The following is a 20,320-nucleotide window of genomic DNA, read 5'->3' as shown; positions in this document are numbered from 1 at the left end:
ATAATCACTTTGCCTTTTTGCTTTTCTTTTTCTTTGCGAAGGTTTTGTTCACTGCCTCTTGTACAGTATTACAGACCTCCACCTGTAGTTCTTCAGGCACAGTGTTAACTAGATCTAATCCCTTGAATCTGTTCATTACATCCACTGTGTATTAATAGGGGATTTGATGTAAGTCATACCTGTCCGGCCTAGTGGTTTTCTCTGCTTTCTTTAGTTTAAGCCTGAATTTTGCTATTAGAAGCTGATGATCTGAGCCACAGTCAGTTCTAGGTCTTGTTTTTGCTGACTGTATACAACTTTTCCATCTTCGGATCCAAAGAATGTCATTAATTTGATTTTGGTATTGGCCATTTAGTGATGTCCATATGTAAAGTTGTCTCTTGTCTTGTTGAAAAAGGGTATTTGCTATGACCAGTGCATTCTCTTGGCAGAACTCAGTTAGCCTTTGTCTAACTTCGTTTTGTTCTCCAAGGCCAAACTTGCCTGTTACTCCAGATATCTCTTGACTTCCTACTTTGCATTCCAATCCCCAATGATGAATAGAACATCTTTTTTTGGTGTTAGTTCTAGGAGGTCTTCTAGGTCTTCATAGAACTAATCAACCTCAGCTTCTTTGGCATCACTGGTAGGGGCATAGACTTGAATTACTGTGATGTTTTGAATGACTTGCCTTGGAAATGCACTGAGATCATCCTGTCATTTTTGAGGTTACGCCCAAGTACTGCATTTCGGACTCCTTTGTTGATTATGAGGACTACTCCTTTTCTTCTATGGAATTCTTGCCCACACTAGTAGATATAATGGTCATCTGAATTAAATTCGCCCATTCCTGTTCATTTTAGTTAACTGATTCCTAAGATGTCGATGTTTATTTTTACCATCTCCTGCTTGACCGCGTCCAATTTACCTTGATTCATGGATCTAACATTCCAGGTTCCTATGCATTACTGTTCTTTGCAGCATCAGATTTTACTTTCATCACCAGACACATTCACAACTGAGTGTCATTGTGGATGAACCATCTCTGTATCCCTGGAATAAATCCCACTTGATCATGGTGTACCATTTTATATCTTGTTGAATTTGGTTTGCTGATATTTCCTTGATCATTTTTGCATTTGTGTTTGTCAGAGATGTTCAGGGATTTTTTTTTTAATTGGTGTCTTTGCTTTTGATATCAGGGTAGTTCTGGTCTCATAGACTGAATTCGGAAGTGTTCCCTCCTGTTCAGTATTTTGGAATAGTTTGAGAAGGATAGGTATTAAGTCTCTCTTAAACTTTTTGATAGAATTCCCCTGTGAAGCTATTATGTCTTGGACTTTGGGTTTTGGGGAGTTTTTTGATTATTGATTCAATTTTAATATTTGTAATTCATCTGTTATATCTTGTATTTCTTTTTTGCTCAACCTTAGTTGATTGTACATTTCTAGAAATTTATCCATCCTATGTTGTCCAGTTTGTTAGAATATACTTGTTCATAGTATTATCTTACCATTGTATTTTTCTGATACTGGTTGTAATTTCCCCCTTTTAATCTCTAATTTTGTATACTTAGGCCCTCTCTCTCTTTTTATTTCCTTGCTGAGTATGGCTAAACATTTGTCAATTTTATCTTTAAAAATCAGCCCTTAGTTTAATTGATCTTTTCTATTTTTTGGCCTCTATTTTCTTTGTTTTCACTCTAACATGTATTATTTTATTATGCGTTTGTCCACTTCCTTTTTAAGTTCTGTCTGAATGGTTGCCTTGGAAATGAACTGAGATCATTCTGTCATTTTTGAAGTTGTGCCCAAGTATTACATTCAGGTATTTTGAATTTCTGCTATTAAGTATGTACGTATTTACATTTGTTGTATCTTCCTGATGAACTGACTCCTTTCTAATTATGAAAAGTTTTTTTATCCTTGATAATTTCATATTTCTGAAATCTAATTTGATACTAGTATATTAACTCTAGCTTTCCTTTGATTTACTTTTTCATGATAGAAATTTTTATCCTTTAAATTTCAAACCTATGTATGCCTTTGTGTTAAAATGAATTTCTTGTATATGATGTATTGTTTGGTACTTGTTGGTCTTCCCTGGTGGCTCAGTCAGTAAAGATTCTGCCTGCAATGTGGGAGACCTGGGTTCATTCCCTGGGTCGGGAAAATCCCCTGGAGAAGGAAATGGCAACCTGCTTCAGTATTCTTGCCTAGAGGATCCCATAGACAGAGGAGCCTAGTGGGCTACAGTCCATGGGGTCACAAAGAGTCAGACACGACTGAGTGACTAACACTTAGTCTTTGTCATCCAGTCTAATATCCTTTGATTTGTAATTGGAGTATTTAGACCATTAGATTTAATGTGAGTGTTAATATGTTTGAGCTTAAATGTAATATGTTATTTACTCTTTGTCTCATGTTCTATCTTCTGTTATACTTTTACTGCATTTTTAGCTTAATTAAGTTATTTACAGGATTTCTTTATGTCTTCTGTTGACTTTTTGTGTGAAGTGTTAAAGTCGCTCAGTCATGTCCGACTCTTTACAACCGCATGGACTGTCCATGGAATTCTCCAGGCCAAAATACTGGAATGGGTAGCCTTTCCCTTCTCCAGGGGATCTTCCCAACCCAGGGATTGAACCCAGGTCTCCCGCATTGCAGGTGGATTCTTTACCAGCTGAGCCACAAGGGAAGCCCAAGAACACTGGGGTGGGTAGCCTATCCCTTCTCCAGGGGATCTTCCAGACCCAGGAATTGAACTGGGGTCTCCCACATTGCAGGGATATTCTTTACCAACTGAGCTATTATTTAGGGTACTTTTATTCCTTAGTGGTTGATCTTTTGGTTTATAACATATATCCTTAGTTTATCACCATCTTCCCTTAAATTGCATTATGCCACATTATATATAGAGTGAGAGTCTTAGTGTGCTTTCATTCCTCATGTCCTAGTCTTTGTATTTTTTTCATACATTTTATTTTTGCATTTAAAACTCCACAGGATATTTTTAATGATATGCTTTAAAAAGTTTTCTTTACGGAAAACTAAAAAAAATAAATAAAATTTTCATTTGCGAACATATTTGCCATTTGAGGATCACTACTCAATTGTGTTGATCCAGGTTTTGTTTGATGAAATTCTTCTTGTACTTCAAGAACATGTTGTTTATCACAAGTTTACTGGTGATAAAATTCTTTTCGGATTTGTTCCTGTGAAAACAGAGGACTCCTTTGGGCTTCTCTGGTGGCTCAAATGGTAAAGAGTCTGCCTGCAATGCAGGAGACCCAGATTTGATCCCTGGCTCAGGAAGATCCCCTCGAGAAGGGAATGGCAACCCACTCTAGTATTCTTGCCTGGAGAATCCCATGGACGGAGGAGACTGGTGGGTTATAGTCCATGGGGTCTCCAAGAGTTGGACATGACTGAGCAACTAACATAACATTTGACTTCACTTGTCCTATGAAAAAGTCTTCATTTCACCTTCATTTAAAACATGTTATATACAGTAAAATTACTCTTTGGGATACAGTTGCCTAGATTTTGACAAATGAATAGGGTTGAATATGCATAGCTTCAGTTAGGACACAGAGCAGTTATATCATTCCCCAAATCCTCTCACGCTCCCCCTCCTGTTGTTCATTCTCCCAGTCATGTCCAACTCTTTGCGACCCCATGGACTGCAGCACGCCAGGCCTCCCTGTCCTTCACCATCTCCCGGGGCTTGTTCAAACTCACGTCCATCGAGTCGGTGTTGCCATCCAACCATCTCATCCTCCATCGTCCCCTTGTCCTCCTGCCTTCAATCTTTCCCAGCATCAGGGGTTTTCTAATGAGTCAGCTCTAGGTGGCCATATGAGTCGCATAAGGTGGCCAAAGTATTGGAGCTTCAGCTTCAGCATCAGTTCTTCCAATGAATATTCAGGATTGATTTCCTTTAGGACTGATCTCTGGTTCCTCTGCCTTTTCTAAATTGAGCTTGAACATCTGGAAATTCTCGTTTCACTTGCTGTTGAAGCCTCGCTTGGAGAATTTTGAGCATTACTTTGCTAGCGTGTGAGATGAGTGCAATTGTGTGGTAGTTTGAACATTCTTTGGGATTGCCTTTCTTAGGGATTAGAATGAAAACTGACCTTTTCCAGTCCTGTGGCCACTGCTGAGTTTTTCAAATTTGCTGGCATATTGAGTGCAGCACTTCTTAGGATCATCTTTTACGATTTGAAATTGCTCAACTGGAATTCCGTTGCCTCCACCAACTTTGTTCATAGTGGTGCTTTGTAAGGCCCATTTGACTTCACACTCCAGGATGTCCGGCTCTAGGTAAGGGATCACACCATCGTGGTTATCTGGGTCATGAAGATCTTTTTTGTATAGTTCTTCTGTGTATTCTGCCTCCTCTTCTTAATATATCTGCTTCTGTTAGGTCCATATGTCCTTTATTGTGCACATCTTTGCATGAACTGTTAGTCCCTTAGTATCTCTAATTTTCTTGAAGAGATCTATTGTCTTTCCCATTCTTTTGTTTTTGTCTATTTCCTTGCATTGATTATTTAGGAAGGATTTCTTATCTCTCCTTGCTATTCTTTGGAACTCTGCTTTCAGAAGGGTATATCTTTCCTTTTCTCCTTTGCCTTTTGCTTTTCTTCTTTCCTCAGCTATTTGTAAGGCCTCCTCAGACAACCATTTTGCCTTTTTGCATTTCTTTTTCTTGCAGATGGTTTTGATCACTGCCTCTTGTACAATGTTTGGAACTTCTGTGTGTAGTTCTTTGGGCACTCTATCAGATCTAATCCCTTGAAAATTTGTCACTTCCACTGTATAATCATAATTTTATGTTTTGTTCTGCCTAATAGTTGTTTGTAGATAAGTTTGATAATTTAGAAACTTATTTTTAGGTTCCTTAGGGTGGGTTTAGAGTAGACCTTATTCTAAGGCTTATTTTGCCCCACTTTAGGGAATGACCCTTTGGGTCACTACTGAATGCCTCATTATTGTATGAATCCTTTTCCATCAGACTGGTTGGAACATAATGATTCCTGGCCCTGTGTGAGCTCTTGAAAGTGTTTGGCTTATAGCCTCTGTAATTGTTCTTTCCCCTGTAGGTGTTCTTAGCACAGTCTCCTGGAGTTTTACTCTAAGCATGACCAGATTAGAATTTGATCAAAGACTCAAGGGGAAACCATATACAAGTTTCTGAGGCTTTTTTCTTCTTATTTCTCTTGGATACTGTGCCCTACAAATTTTAGTTTGCCTTTACCTCTAAAAAATCTGATTCCTATTTCCTCAACTCAGAAAGCTGACCAGACTCTGTTGGGGTTCCTTCAGTTGTCTCCAGAATAAAAGTCCATATGACTGTAGGCTCCATTAATTTATTTCTCTCAGAAGTCAAGTCACTGTTTCGCTGCCTGTTGTCCCACTGACTGAAAATAGTTGCTTGTTACATTTTGTTCAGTTGTTTGTTGCAGGAAGCTAGTTCTAAACTCCTGTTCCTTTATGGCCTGAAGTGGAATTCCAAAAATCATTGTTTTCTTCTTTCTCCTGTTTGTAGGATACTTATTTTCTCTTGATGCTTACTTTTGTCACTGAATTTCAGCAATTTTATTAAGAGCCGTAGTTTCCCTTGTGTTTACACTATTTAAGAATCCTTGAGCTTCTTTGATCTATAGGTCTTTGGAAAATTTGACCCTAATTTATCCTGTTGTCCTGTCTTTTCTCCGTTTACACATGTTCAGCTGTTGTTTTTCAGTTGCTAAGTTAAGCCGATTGGGGGCAGGAGGAGAAGGGGACAACAGAGGATGATATGGCTGAATGGTATCACCGACTCGATGGACATGAGTTTGAGTAAACTCTGGGAGTTGGTGATGAACAGGGAGGTCTGGCGTGCTGCGATTCATGGGGTCGCAAAGAGTCGGACACGACTGAGCGACTGAACTGAAGTGAACTGAAGTTGAGCCTAACTCTTTGCAACTCCATGAATCACAGCATGCCAAGTTCCTCTGTTCTCCACTCAAATTCATGTCCATTGAGTCAGTGATGCTGTCTAACCATCTCATCCTCTGCCACCCTCTTCTTTTGTCTTCAATCTTCCCAAGCATCAGAGTCTTTTCCAATGATTCAGCTCTTTGCATCAAGTGGCCAAAGTATTGAAGCTTCAGCTTTAGCATCAGTCCTTCCAATGAATAGTCAGGATTGATTTCCTTTAGGACTGACTGGTTTGATCTTGCAGTCCAGGGGACTCTCAAGAGTCTTTTCTAGCACCATAATTTGAAAGCATAAGTTCTTTCGCACTCAGCCTTTTTGGTCCAACTCTCACATGCATACATGACTACTGGAAAAACCATAGGTTTGACTATATACTTTTGTCAGCATAGTGATGTCTCTGCCTTTTTTTGTTTTTTTTTTAATGTCTGTTTTTTAATACACTGTTTAAGTTTGTCATGGCTTTCCTTCCAAGGAGCAAGTGTCTTTTTTTTTCCCTTCTGTTATTTTTTTTGCCAGGCCCAGGGCCCCTGACCTCTGGACAAAGTCCATGGTAGGTTGGGGGTGAGGGAGAAGTGCAGGTTGGCATCCTTACTCTCTCTCGTCTCAAAGCACAGGCCAGCAGAGGTATTTTAGGATTCACACTTCAGTTCATCATGACGCTGACAAGTTTCTACTTTTTAATTGCTTGAGAAAAAAACTCTCCGAAGTACTGACATGCGCCTGGGTCCATCCCCGCATTCCTGGCCCCTTGCCAAAGATGCTCACTTGCCAGGCCCATAGCTAGCATGGGCACCCCAGGCCCCTGCCCCGACCAGGACAGGGCTGCTCCGCCATAGGACCTTGGAAGGCAGGACAGGCTCCACCCTAACCTCATGGCCGACCCTCAGCCTGTTTCCTCTTGTGAACAGTGGGCCGATAGCACATAGGGCTGTCCCAAGGATCCCCTGGCTTGGCTGGGAGGCAGGGTGCTCCAGGGGTTCTGTCAGCCACCATGTCATCATGGTCAGGTCAGGAAGGGAGAGGAGCAAGCGTCTTTTAATTTCATGGCTGCAGTCACCGTCCACAGTCCACGAAAATAAAATCTGTCTCTGCTTCCATTTTTCCCCTTTCTGTTTGCCATGAAGTGATGGGACCAGATGCCATGCTCTTAGTTTTTTTTAATGTTGAGTTTCAAGCCAGCTTTTTCAGTCTCTTCTTTCACCTTCATCAAGAGGCTCTTTAGTTCCTCTTTGCTTTCTGCCATTAGAGTGATATCATCTGCATATCTGAGGTTTGATATTTCTCCCAGCAATCCCTCCACTCTTCCCCAGGAGCATATTGGACACCTTCTGACCTTGCGGGCTCATCTTGCAGTGTCATATCTTTCTGCCTTTTCATACTGTTGATGGGGTTCTCGAGGCAAGAATACTGGAGTGGGTTGCCATTTCCTCCTTCAGCGGACCATGTTTTGTCAGAACTCTTTGCTATGATCCGTTAACCTTGGGTGGCCCTGCATGGCATGGCTCATTGAGTTACTCAAGTCCCTTTGCCACGACAAGGCTGTGATCCATGAAGGGGCATTTACATTTATGTTACAGTATTTGATGTTTCCCGCAAGTCACTTCAATTTTGCTCATTTTTTTCCTCTTTTTTCTTCCTATGCTAAATTTTTTTTCATTTCTACTTCTATATGTTCATGTTCACTGATATTTTCTTCTACAATATCAATTTGCTAATAAGTGAGAATTTTAATTTCAGAAGTTTTTTCTCTAGGTAAACCATTCATTTAGTATTCAGGTAATTTATCTTCTCATTATACTCATGAAAATATCTGCCATAGCTGGTTTAAAATCTGTCTGTTTATTCAGTCTTCTCCACTTTGGGGGGGGGGGGGTTTTAATTTATTTTTTAATTGAAGGATAAATGCTTTAGTGAATTGTTTTGGTTTCTGCCAAACATCAGCATGATTTTTCTACCAAACATCAACATAATGGAATGTGGGGGTTATTTGCATTGAACAGTTTTTCTCCTGGTTGTAGGTCACATTTTTTTTTTTTTTGGTACATAATCTGGTAATTTCTCTTGTAGGTACAACATTTTGATTTAACATTACTGAGTGTCTGAATATTATTCTTCCTTTAAAGAATGTTTTAGCAGACATACGAGTTATTTGTGATTGAATTTCATTCTTTGGAGGCTTATATTCAACTTTATTAGGGTTGGTTTTTAGTAGCCTTTACTCTTGGGCTAATTTAGCCCTACTTTTAAGACAGAACTCTTCTGGAATCTTTCCTAAATACTCCATATATTCCTTGAGATCCTTCTACTCTGGCTGCTTGGAACTTGAACATCTTCCCAGCTTTGCTGTGAGCCCTGTGTGAATAGTTAATGCTTACAGCTCACTGGAAGATGTCTTTTCCAGGGTAAATTTTCTTTATCTGATTGTCTGATATCTCACCCTACATACCTCCATAATGGTATTCAACCAAAAATTTAGAGGAATTACTGTACAGATTTCTGGAACTTTTTTTCTAATTACAGGCCTCGCTGGTACAACGTCTTGTAAATTCTGGGTGTTTAGCCTTTATAGCCTCTGATCTTTGTCTTAAATCAGCAAGGCTGCCATACACTAATTGAGTTCCTCCTCCCTACACCAAGGTTCTGACAGTTCCCTGAGGCAGAAATCCAGGGTTATTTTTAGGCTAACCTCATTTATTTTACTTCTCTGAGAGATCACAGCCCTGTGCTTTTTTTTTTTTCTTCTTCTTTGGTCTAATGTCTTAAAACAATTCTTTAATATATTTTGCCTAGTTTTATCAGTTGTAATGGTGAGAGCATGTGTAATACCACTTACTTCAGTATTGTTAGGGCCAGAAGTAATCAATGTATTTTATTTACATCGATTTTAAATAAAATTTCAATTACGTAAGTATAATTTATTTTCCCATTAAAACAATTATGGAAAAGTTAGTTTCCTTTTAGTAACTTTCCTAATCTTGAACTCCTTTCTTTCTTCAAACCATGTGATGTAAATTTGGTACACAGTCTGTGAGGTACCTTTTCTATTTATATACATATATTTCCATAGAAAAGTTATAATATTGATTTTTTAGGTTGTATATGCTTATAATATCATAATTCAGAGTATATTTACTTCTTTTTCACTTGCTTTAAAAAAACAGTGTGTATTAGAGATGTACCTTATTATTAAATCTATTTCACACTTTATGTTGAGGTAGTTAACATATTAAATAATGTGATATTTTCATATGATAATATTTTCAGCCAGAGTAGAGATTGGTCCTCAGTAACTCATCTCCTGAACATATTGCAAATGCTTTCCATTTTTGTCCAGGCCTTTCCAGCCATACTTTTAGAAATGTTGCACTGTTTCTTTCTGTCCCAAGTACTGCTCTTGCCTGGAGACAGGCTGGCTTCAAATCCACCCCTGCTAGTCCCCCAGGGCCCTTTTTGCTTCCATTTGTCACAACTTTGGCATAGAGCATTCTTTGTGTTGTTCCCATCTGTTATGTACTTGCCCTGTTCTTGTCAATCAACACTTTCTGCCATCTCATAGAATGAAATTCTGTAGACCCAGAAGGGACCTGAGCCAGTTATCTAGTGGAGTTTAACGGGAAAAGAAACAGAGACCCAGAGAAGTAAAGCAACTGTCCTAAGGTCACAGAGGTCACAGAGGTACTAAAGAACCAAACTGGGAAGTCATAGTGTCTCAACTATAGATCACATTTATTACTGCAAATCTACTTCAAAAGGCCAAAATTGTCCCCGAAATTTTCGCCATACTCACACAGCTGAAACTCAGGGCCTTTTTAGCTCCCTGCACAATTATTCCTCTCTCCCAATCCTCTAAAATTTTTTCTTCTCTTTTTTCTTTTGCTGTGCCACACCAGGATCTTAGTTCCCCAAATAGGGATCAAACCCAGGCCCTCAGCAGTGAAAGCGTGGAGTCCTAACCATTAGTGAAGGTGTGGAGTTCCCCTTTTAAACTTTTCTTGAGCATCTTGATGGCGAATATAGTAACTCCTTTATTCTGTTATTAGAATTGGAGATTGAAGGCTGGGGAAAGTTGTCATGAATAGTTTTTCTCACACAGAATAAAATGGGTTGCCAAATTTATCTATTCAGTGACTTTGTGCTCATGTTTTAATTTGATGGTCTCAATGAAGTAGAGGGATTTTTTTGTTTGTTTATTTTTTGTCAATTTAAATGTGGCTGTTCCATAGGGGGAGAAAAAAACCTTTATAGATTTGTCTTGGCAAGGGAATAAGGAGAGAAGGGCAGTATATATTTCCTTCCTACCTAAAAGTGAATTTATATTTTTGTGTTTTACTTAAATATGAATTTTGTGAAATAAAATTTGAACTAGTCATTACTAATATCATTCATTTTGATATAACAGAATACAAATGATTCAGCTGATGATGAAAATATTTGTCATGTGTGGCACATGAATATAGAAGCTCTTCCAGAATGGATACACTGCCTGATACAAAAAGTAAGTTCCTTAGATTCTGCGTAAATTTAGGAATATACTACTTTCAGAAAGTTTCTGTCTTCATTTTAGAGCTGGTTTTCTTGGATGCATTGTTTCAGGAAACGTGAAAGGGTAAGTAACTCTTGATTACGCTTACTGCTTTCTTCATTATTACTGGGGTGCTCTGAGTACTTCTATAACAGACTTTGCACTTGAAAATTTCCCTTCTTTGAATTCTCTTTCCACCACTACTTACTTGTTCCTTCATTTTCTTAGGTCTTTATTCTTAATGAAGGCATCGCTTGGCCAATCTATCAATTGCCTCTCCCCACTATTACCACTCAACACTTCCTTTCTCCCTTCTCTTCTTTATATACCTATCTATGTTTTACACACAGATTTTACAAGATATGTAGAACTTGTAAATATGCTTAAGTATGTCTGACATATATAAATTATTATGCACATACATATACATACACACCCACATACACAAATGACTTACTGATCATGTTAATTACCTAGATTCTCTACTAGGATATAAACTCCATGAAGTCAGAAGTTTTTGTTTTGTTCATTATGTATTATGTCCCCCAGTACCTAGAACAGTCCCTATGAAGTGAATGAAATATCCTGTGGGTATCACTCATGTATGCACACACATGTAAAATAAACTTGAAAATTACTATTACTCAGCCATAAAAAATAAGGAAGCATCACCCTTTGAAGCAGTGTTGATGGACATATAGAATATTTTGCTTAGTGAAATGTCAGCCAAAGATAAATACTATATAATATCACTTATGTGTGTGTAATTTTCCAGGCAAGAATACTGGAGTGGGTTGCCATTTCCTACTCCAGTAATATCACTTATATGTGGAATCTAAAAAATAGTTCAAATGAATACATACACAGAAGAGAAACAGACTCACAGATATAGAAAGTAAACCTGTGGTTACTTAAGGAGAAAGGGAGGGGAAACAGACAAATTAGGGTATGGGATGAACATATTAATACATATTAATACTTATTACATATTATACATATTATTAATACATATTAATACATATTAATAATACATATTAATACTTCTATGTATACAGTAGATAAGCAATAAGGATATACTGTATGTGTGCTCAGTCATTCAATCGTGTCTGACTGTTTGCGACCCCATGGACTCTAGGCCCCCATGCTCCTCTGTCCATGGAATTTTCCAGCCACGAATACTGGAGTCGGTTACGATTTCCTTCTCCAGGGAATCTTCCAGACCCAGGGATTGAACCCACATCTCTTGCATCTCCTACATTGGCAGGTGAATTCTTTAGCATTACACCAGCTGGTTTGATTCCTGGATTTGGAAGATCCCTGGAGAAGGAAATGGCAACCCACCCCAGTATTCTTGCCTGGAAAAAAAAAAAAAGAAAATTAATGACTCTTACTGGCACAATCAGAATGAAAATACCACACTTTTAAGAATCCTTAATGAAATAGTATAAGAGCAAGAACGTGTTCAATGTGGCCTCATTATTTCTCCAGTTCAAAACACCTAACTATTAGAAAAGTATAGGTAATATGATTTGGGGGAAAATATAGTTGCTTTTCTCCACTGACTAGCTTTCTTTTTTGGTTAAAAAATAACATTAGCTAAATATCTCTTGCATTCATTCTCACATTGTAGTGATTTCCTGGGAGAATGCCAGGGTACTGCTTATAAGTGTCCTGAACTTCGCAAAATGTATTAGCACACTTCAGATATTCCACTATTTCTGTTAAAAGATATTTTTAAGCTAGTTCATTATTTGTTTGTAATCTGAAGAGAGAAAATGAACTAACTGATACATGCAACCAATATCTTCCAGTTGTATGTAAAAAGGCAGGAAGAGCTTTATTCTGCTTTTTGGGTAAAGTTCCCTCCCACAGTGCTTGGTATGCAAGAAGTGTATCAAAACAGACACTTTTCTGTGAGATTTTACTTGCAAATTAAGCTCTGTAGACTGATTTGCTTCCTGGTTCCATAGTGTATTTTTCTTTTCATTAGTTCACACTGTATCCATATTCAGTCTATTGTCTAAAAGACTCTTTTAGAATCTTAGGAGTATTGTCTAGATGGGTGTGATGTGCAGTATGTTATCATTCTAGACCTTTGGAGCTTCTTATCTCTGTTTATTGGAAGGTTTGTTTCCATTTTCTGTTCTGTCTACTAATCAGAAAACAGAAAGCTGGCCTTTTCTGTGGCATAGAAAACTTTCATGTGGTCGGCTTTGAAAAAAAAAAAACAAAAACTCACATTCTCTTTGGTTACTTTATAATGAAAGCATTGTTTTTATTTTCCTTTATTACCTGTAGGCCCAGTGGACAGTTGGAAAACTGAATTGCCCTTTTTGTGGGGCCCGTTTAGGGGGCTTTAATTTTGTCAGCACTCCAAAATGTTCCTGTGGCCAGCTTGCAGCTGTACATCTCTCCAAGAGCCGTACCGATTATCAGCCAACACGGTCAGGCCGACTAATGAGACCATCGCTGAAATACTTGTCACATCCTAGAGTTCAGTCAGGTGGTGACAAGGAAACTCTGCTGACAGGTGGCGCCTGCAGAAACAGAAATCACAGGTTTTTAAACATGGGCCCAAATAATAGTGGTCCTGGAAGATTAACTGAAGCACTCTGCCTGGAGGTACGGTCAACATATTTCAAAATGAAGAACGAAAAACTGCTCTTCAAAGCATCAGATCCAAAATATCAGCTTTTTGTTCCACAGCTTGTGACCACCAGATGCGCTCCGAGAGCTTTTCATAGAAAATCACATAGTTTGGATCTGAGCATCAGTGAGAAACTGACTTTATTACCCACTTTATATGAAATCCATAGTAAGACTACTGTGTATCCTGGGCTCAATGAGACACAGCCTGTTGACCTTCCGAGCTTGCCTTTAGAATCGAATAAAAATAACTGTTCCTTTCAGATTTCATCCAGTTTTGATCCTAATATGCTGCTGCAAAGATATTCAGTGGCTCCCCGTGAGACCCAGACACAAAGAGGAGGAGAATTTCAGCGTGGTCTAGAAGCTTCTGCCGTGTATTCTGGCCATGCTAGTCCTAACAGCCTGACTTTCCTGATGGACCTGCCTGCAGCTGGCAGGAGCACGCTGGAAGCCGCGGACCAGGACGAGCACCTCTCTCCTCTGAACTTCCTGCACTCGGGCAGTTTTTCACTGGGTGCCATTAATCAGAGGCTCAGTAAGAGAGAGAAGAGCAAGCTGAAGAATCTGAGACGGAAACAACGAAGGCATGAGAGGTGGCTGCAGAAGCAGGTAATTTTTAATAGAGTTTCCTAGAAACCCCTTATTATAAATGTCAGATGTTGGGAAGAGGAGCTAAATTTGAATACCTTTATTCTAAAAACTTAGGTCTGAGTGATTTCTGAAATGACATTTCACCAAGTGAACTTAATAATCATATAGCTCTGTTATAACTGGCAGGTATAATCATGTCTCTGTGCTTACACATATTTAGAAAATGCCCTTTTGTGAGGTTTTCCCCAATTTTGCAAATACTTCATAGGAACATTCCTCTCGTGGTATTGAGGCTAGGTTGTCATACACATTTGAAATATATTCAAGTTAGGATTGTTTTGCAGTGTTGATTTTTCAGGTTAAATTAAAACAAAGTTTCCCTGAGTAAATGCAGTATAGTAAGAAATTCATTAATTTTCATTACATTTAGTTTAAATGGATATTTTCAAGGAGCCTGGTTTATTTATGTGCCCAAATGAGCCAGATATGGTTAACTGTGCTAAACTGTGAAAATTATCTAAAGGATAATTGACCATGTAATTTTATGGGAGAGGGTGCTTCTATGTGGTTTGAACTCTTGTACCCATAATGATACATTCAGGGGTGGGGTGTGTGAAGGAAACCAGTGTTAGGTCCTTCAGTTAAAGCCAGTGGATGAGGTGCTCATGAAAATTTGGAAGTTTGAGGACTGGCTTACTTCTATATAAACTGTTTTTGCAAATTGACTTTATTATTTGCTTGGTCATAATAGATTGCAGTCCTTATTAATTAGCATATTGAATATTAACAGTGTTCTCAGAGCTAAAATATAGAAAGCTATAACTTTATGTAAATAGTTCATTCTTAGTTAAGCAAACTCATTAGTGTTTATGACCTTAGTCATGGCTAAATAAACTTACTGTATTAAGTGCTTCAATCCGGTTAAATGTTTTCATCTTTTGGTTAGATTGTTTATTATATTTTTGACAGGTTTCTGACAAAAGCAGTTTAGTTTGATTTCTTTGCGAGTAATGGTGTAATGTGGTATCAAAGCATATATTGTAGGATATAAAAAGTGAATATATTTTAGCACCATTATAATATACTTTATAGTTTAATTTATCAGAGCTGTAAAGTTCAAAAATTTATTGAAAATTTGACTGAAACCTAGATAAATTAGAGATGATCACATTAGCTATGTTAACAGAAATAATACCTTAAAAACAGTGTGGAGAGCTCTAAAATAATTCTCTTAACAAACAGAAACTTCAAAGAAGTGTGGGAATTATCCTTGTTCTGTGTTGTAAATACATACAAATAGCATCTTTACAGTTTTCAAGATGTGTTTAATTCTTAGGCTAGGTTTGTCTAAAAACCTCAATTATGTTTTTAATCATTTTCTAGTGTAGGAACACACTTTTTTCACACAATTTAAAGCAAAGACCAAAATTAATGGTCTTTTTGTTTTTTTTTAATGAAGTTGCTTTTATTCTTTCACACACATGTGATCTAACCAGTCAGCTTAGATAATTGATTGTAGTGAATGAGTCTTAGTCAGACCTTTGACAAGTCAGTACAGAAATGGTATAGTGGGATCCCATTTGCTTGCTTGCATGGGAGCTGCAGGCAAACAGATGCCCAACATATCCTTAGCCAAAAAAATCTGAAAGCGTGTAGCTGCCTAGAAATGACACAAACTCACAATGTGAGTGCACACTGTGGTTTGAGTTAGAAGGAAGAACAATTTTTAGTAGTCAGTTTTACTAATTCAAGGAAAAGGATAAATCCTAGAAAGTTAATATTCAAGATAAATTAATGGCTCAACTATTCAGCTCATTTAATGTTTAATGAAGATTAGTTGATTATGTAAACATTCATCAAATATCTGTTTTGTGTATCATGCCTTAGGGTAATGACTTAAAAACAAATCCTGCTCCCTTTTTAATGAGAAAGATATGCATACAAAATATAAAGCAAAAGTTACCTATTATTAATGATAATCTTTACAAGTTAAAATAATTGGTTGGAATAATAGATTTCTGACTTTCATTTGATATTTTAAATTATTTTTTTGTGTAAACTAGAAATCTTTCTGTGGCAGATACCATGATAGAAAATGTTAATGATGCTACAAAAAGTTATTTACATGTTTGAAGCTTAGGGATATAAATAAGATTAATGTTAAAGCAGAAACTGCAGCCAGTTTTCAGTGTTTTTGTTCAGCTGATGTTAACTGAGCATCTACTTAGCTAACTGTCAGGAAAAGACAGTGCTGAGCAAACCATTTTTTTAATTCAATGTGATCTTTTTGGTTTATTTTTTAATTCTCATGCAATAAACTTGATTTATTCTTGGCATACAACTCTATGATCTAAATATATCTATAAAATTCATTTAACAACCACCACAAGGAATGTTCAGAACAGTTCCATCTCCCCTCAAATTTCTCTTGTGCCTTTAGAATTGTACTATGGTTAAATCTTGCAATCATACCCTTGTCCTATCCCTTACTCCCGAATACCACTGATCTATTCTCCATTACTTTGGCTTGTCTTTTTGGTAATTTTATAAAATAATAATGTGATGTTTATAAAATTAGAATATATAGTATGTAATGTTTTGAGACTTACCTGTGAGATTCATCCATATTGTTGTATATGTCTATAGTTTGTTGTTTTTTTGCTTACTAGTATTCCATTGTATGAATGAACCACAGTTAATCCATTTACTTGTGGAGGACAGGTAGGTTATTCCAGGTTTTGGCAGTTATGAATAGAGCTGTTATGAACATTCACATACAGGTTTTTGTGTGAACCTAAGCTTTCATTTCTCTAGGGTAAATGTCCAGGAGTGAGATTGCTGGATTGTATGGTAAGTGTATATTTAAACTTTACAAATAACTGTCAAATTGTTTTTCTGAGTGACTATACCATTTTTCAGTCCAAGCAGCAAAGTCTGAGGTTTTCTTTTGCTGTGTGTTCTCACAAACACCTGATATACTCTATTTTTAAAATTTTGTCATTAATAGATATGTGGTAGTATCATGTTGTGATTTTAGTTTGCATCTCCCTAACGATGTTGAATGTTCTTCAGGTGCTTATTTTGCCATTTGTATATACTGTTCAGTGAAGTATCGTTTCAAATCTTTTAGTCATTTTCTTAATTGAGTTGTGTTCTTCATGCTGGATTTTGAAAATTCTTTATACACTTTGAATGTAAGTCCTTCGCTGATTTATGATTTGTAAAGATTTTCTCTCAGTCTGTAGCATGTCCTTTTATTCTCTTAGAAAAAACCTTTTTTTTTTTTTCCTGTAGAGGAAACTATATTTAACTTTGATGAAGTTACTGTTTCTCAAATTTATTTTTAATGAGTTATGCTTTTGGTGTCCTAAGAACTCTGCCTAGCTCAGTTTATGAAGATTTTCTCCTATGACTTCTTCTGAAAGTTACATAATTTTAAATTTTATATTGAGGATTATGATGCATTTTGAGTTTTTTTTTTTTTAAATAAGGTGTGAGATTTAGGTTGAGGTCCCTTGTTTTGCATAGAGATACTTGATTGTTCCAGAACCATTTGTTGAAAACACTTTTCTTTCTCCACTGAAATGCTTCTGCAGCTTTGTCAGAAATCAATTGGCTGTATATATGTGGGTCTATTTATGGACTCTATTCTGTTCAGTTTATTTTTGTGTCTCTTCCATTGCCAATAGCCCTTTTTCTTGTTTCTTGTAGCTTTATACCAAGTCATTAAAATAGGGTACTGTGATTCCTTCAACTTCATTTTTCTTTTTCAAAATTGTTTGTTATTCTAGCTCCTTTGCCTTTCCATATAAAATTTAGAATCAACCATTTTTTTCTTTAGAAAAAACAGACCAACTTGGAGAGAAAGGAAGTCTTGTTTTTTCCCATCTATGAACACAATATGTCTCTCCTTTTGCTTAGGTCTTTGATTTCTTTCATCAATCAATATTTTGCAATTTTCAGCATTCAGAACTTGCAGATATTTTGTTAGACTTATATCTAACTATTTACATTTTGTGTTATTGTTAATTAAAAAAATTTTTTTATTATTGCCTATCACTAGTTTACAGAAACGTAGATTTTTGTTTTGACTTTATATCTTATGATATTGACAGTATATGTCTTTGACACCTCTTGTCAGATTTATCTCTAAGAATTCATATTTTTATACTGTTGGTAAATAGTATTACTTTACTAAATTTTAATTTCAATTGTTTCATTAATAATATATAGACATAAAATTGAGTTTTGTATGTTAACCTTATATCTTGTTGTTCAGTCGCTTGGTTGTGTCCGACTCTTTGTGACCCCATGGACTGCAACACACCTTGCTTTCCTGCCCCTCACCATCTCCCCAAGAATAGAAGAGTTTCTGTATATTTCTTTAGGTTTTCTACTTAGATCTTATCTGCAAAAAAAAAGCATTTTTTCCTTTCCAATTTGGTTTTTTCTTTCTTGTGTTATTGAGTGAGCTAGAACATCGAGTACAATGTTGAGTAGAAGTGATAAGAGGAGATATCCTTGTCTTTTTCCTGATGTTGGGAGGAAAGCATTCAGTCTTTCATCATTAAGTATTATGTTAGATATGGGTTTTGGGTAGATGCTGTTTATCAGGTTGAGGATGTATTTTTCTATTCCTAGCTTGCTACAAGTTTTATCATGAATGGATGTTGAGGTTTTTCAGTTGCTTTTTCTGTATCAATTGATATGATTATGTGTTTTTAATGTGGATTTAAAGTGATTATCAAATATTGAGCCAGTCATTCATTCCCACAGTGAATACCTTGTTATGTTGCACTTTGCTTTCTGTATGTTGCTGGATACTCTTTGCCAGTACTTTTTGAGGGATCTTTCAGTCTGTTTATTTTCTTACTTCTGTACATGAAGGATATTATCCTGTAGTTTACTCTGTTTTGGATAGTCATTGTCTGATTTTTTGATAGTTCTGGCTTTAGGAAATGGGTTTTAAATTATTCTGTTCTCTTTTGTATAAGAAAACATGGAGAACTAATATTACTCTTTCATAAATATTTGATAATGAAACTATCTGGGCCTGGAGATTTTGCGGAGTAGGGGAGGTGAATTTAACTATGAATTCAGTTTCCTTAATCTCTGTAGGACAATTCAGGTTATCTATTTCATATTGGGTAATTTTGGTAGTTAGTTATTTCCAATGAATTATCAGTATTATGAATTAATGAATTATTCAGTATTCTTGCCTTGAGAGCCCCATTAACAGTATGAAAAGGCAAAAAGATAGGACACTGAAAGATGAACTGCCCAGGTCGGTAGGTGCCCAATATGCTACTGGAAATCAGTGGAGAAATAATTCCAGAAAGAATGAAGAGACAAAACCAAAGCAAAAACAACACCCAGTTGTAGATGTGACTGGTGATGGAAGCAAAATCTGATGCTGTAAAGAGCAATATTGCATAGGAACCTAGATTGTTAGGTCCATGAATCAGGGCAAATTGGAAGTGGTCAAACAAGATTACAAGAGTGAACATTGACATTTTAGGAATCAGCGAACTAAAATGGACTGGAATGGGTGAATTCAACTCAGATGACCATCATATCTACTACTGTGGGTAAGAATCCCTTAGAAGAAATGGAGTAGCATTCATAGTCAACAAGAGTCCGAAATGCAGTACTTGGATGCAATCTTAAAAACGACAGAATGGTTTCTGTTTGTTTCCATGGCAAACCATTCAATATCACGGTAAACCAACTCTATGCCCCGACCAGTAATGCTGAAGAAGCTGAAATTGAACGGTTCTATGGAGACCTACAAGACCTTTTAGAACTAACACCCAAAAAAGATGTCCTTTTCATCATAGGGGACTTGAATGCAAAATAGGAAGTCAAGAAATACCTGGAGTAACAGTCAAATTTGGCCTTGGAGTACAGAATGAAGCAGGGCAAAGGCCAACAGTTTTGCCAAGAGAATGCACAGGTCATAGCAAACACCCTCTTCCAACAACACAAGAGAAGACTCTACACATGGACATCACCAGATGGTCAACACTGAAATCAGATTGATTATATTCTTTGCAGCCAAAGATGGAGAAGCTCTATGCTGTCAGTAAAAACAAGACCAGGAGCTGACTGTGGCTCAGATCATGAACTCCTTATTACCAAATTCAGACTTAAATTGAAGAAAGTAGAGAAAACCACTAGGCCATTCAGGTATGACCTAAATCAAAACCCTTACGATTATACAGTAGAAGTGAGAAATAGATTTAAGGGACTAGAGCTGATAGACATAATGCCTGAAGAACTATGGATGGAGGTTCATGACATTGTCCAGGAGACAGGTATCAAGACCATCCCCAAGAAAGAGACATGCAGAAAAGCAAAATGGCTGTCTGAGGAGGCCTTACAAATAGCTGTGAAAAGAAGAGAAGCAAAAAGCAAAGGAGAAAAGGACAGATATACCCATTTGAATGCAGAGTTCCAAAGAATAGCAAGGAGAGATAAGAAAGCCTTCCTCAGTGATCAGTGCAGAGAAATAGAGGAAAACATTAGAATGGGAAAGAAAGACTTTAAGAAAATTAGAGATACCACGGGAACATTTCATGCAAAGATGGGCTCAATA

At 37.0% G+C, this 20,320-nt stretch overlaps 1 protein-coding gene across 1 annotated transcript in view; it reads left to right on the top strand.

Annotated features, from left to right (window-relative positions):
* The window catches only part of RNF180 (ring finger protein 180), a 258,595-nt gene that overhangs the window by 29,846 nt on the left and 208,429 nt on the right, over window positions 1–20,320 (top strand). The window contains exons 2-4 of the mRNA XM_061129450.1: window positions 10,363–10,458; window positions 12,784–13,743; window positions 16,540–16,575. Coding sequence (XP_060985433.1) covers window positions 10,363–10,458; window positions 12,784–13,743; window positions 16,540–16,575 — 1,092 coding nt within the window. The remainder of the gene's footprint in view (window positions 1–10,362; window positions 10,459–12,783; window positions 13,744–16,539; window positions 16,576–20,320) is intronic.

This window comes from Dama dama, chromosome 25 (genome assembly GCF_033118175.1).
Source record: "Dama dama isolate Ldn47 chromosome 25, ASM3311817v1, whole genome shotgun sequence".
Classification (NCBI taxonomy): Eukaryota; Metazoa; Chordata; class Mammalia; order Artiodactyla; family Cervidae; genus Dama; species Dama dama.
This window is presented reverse-complemented; position numbering and strand designations above follow the sequence as displayed.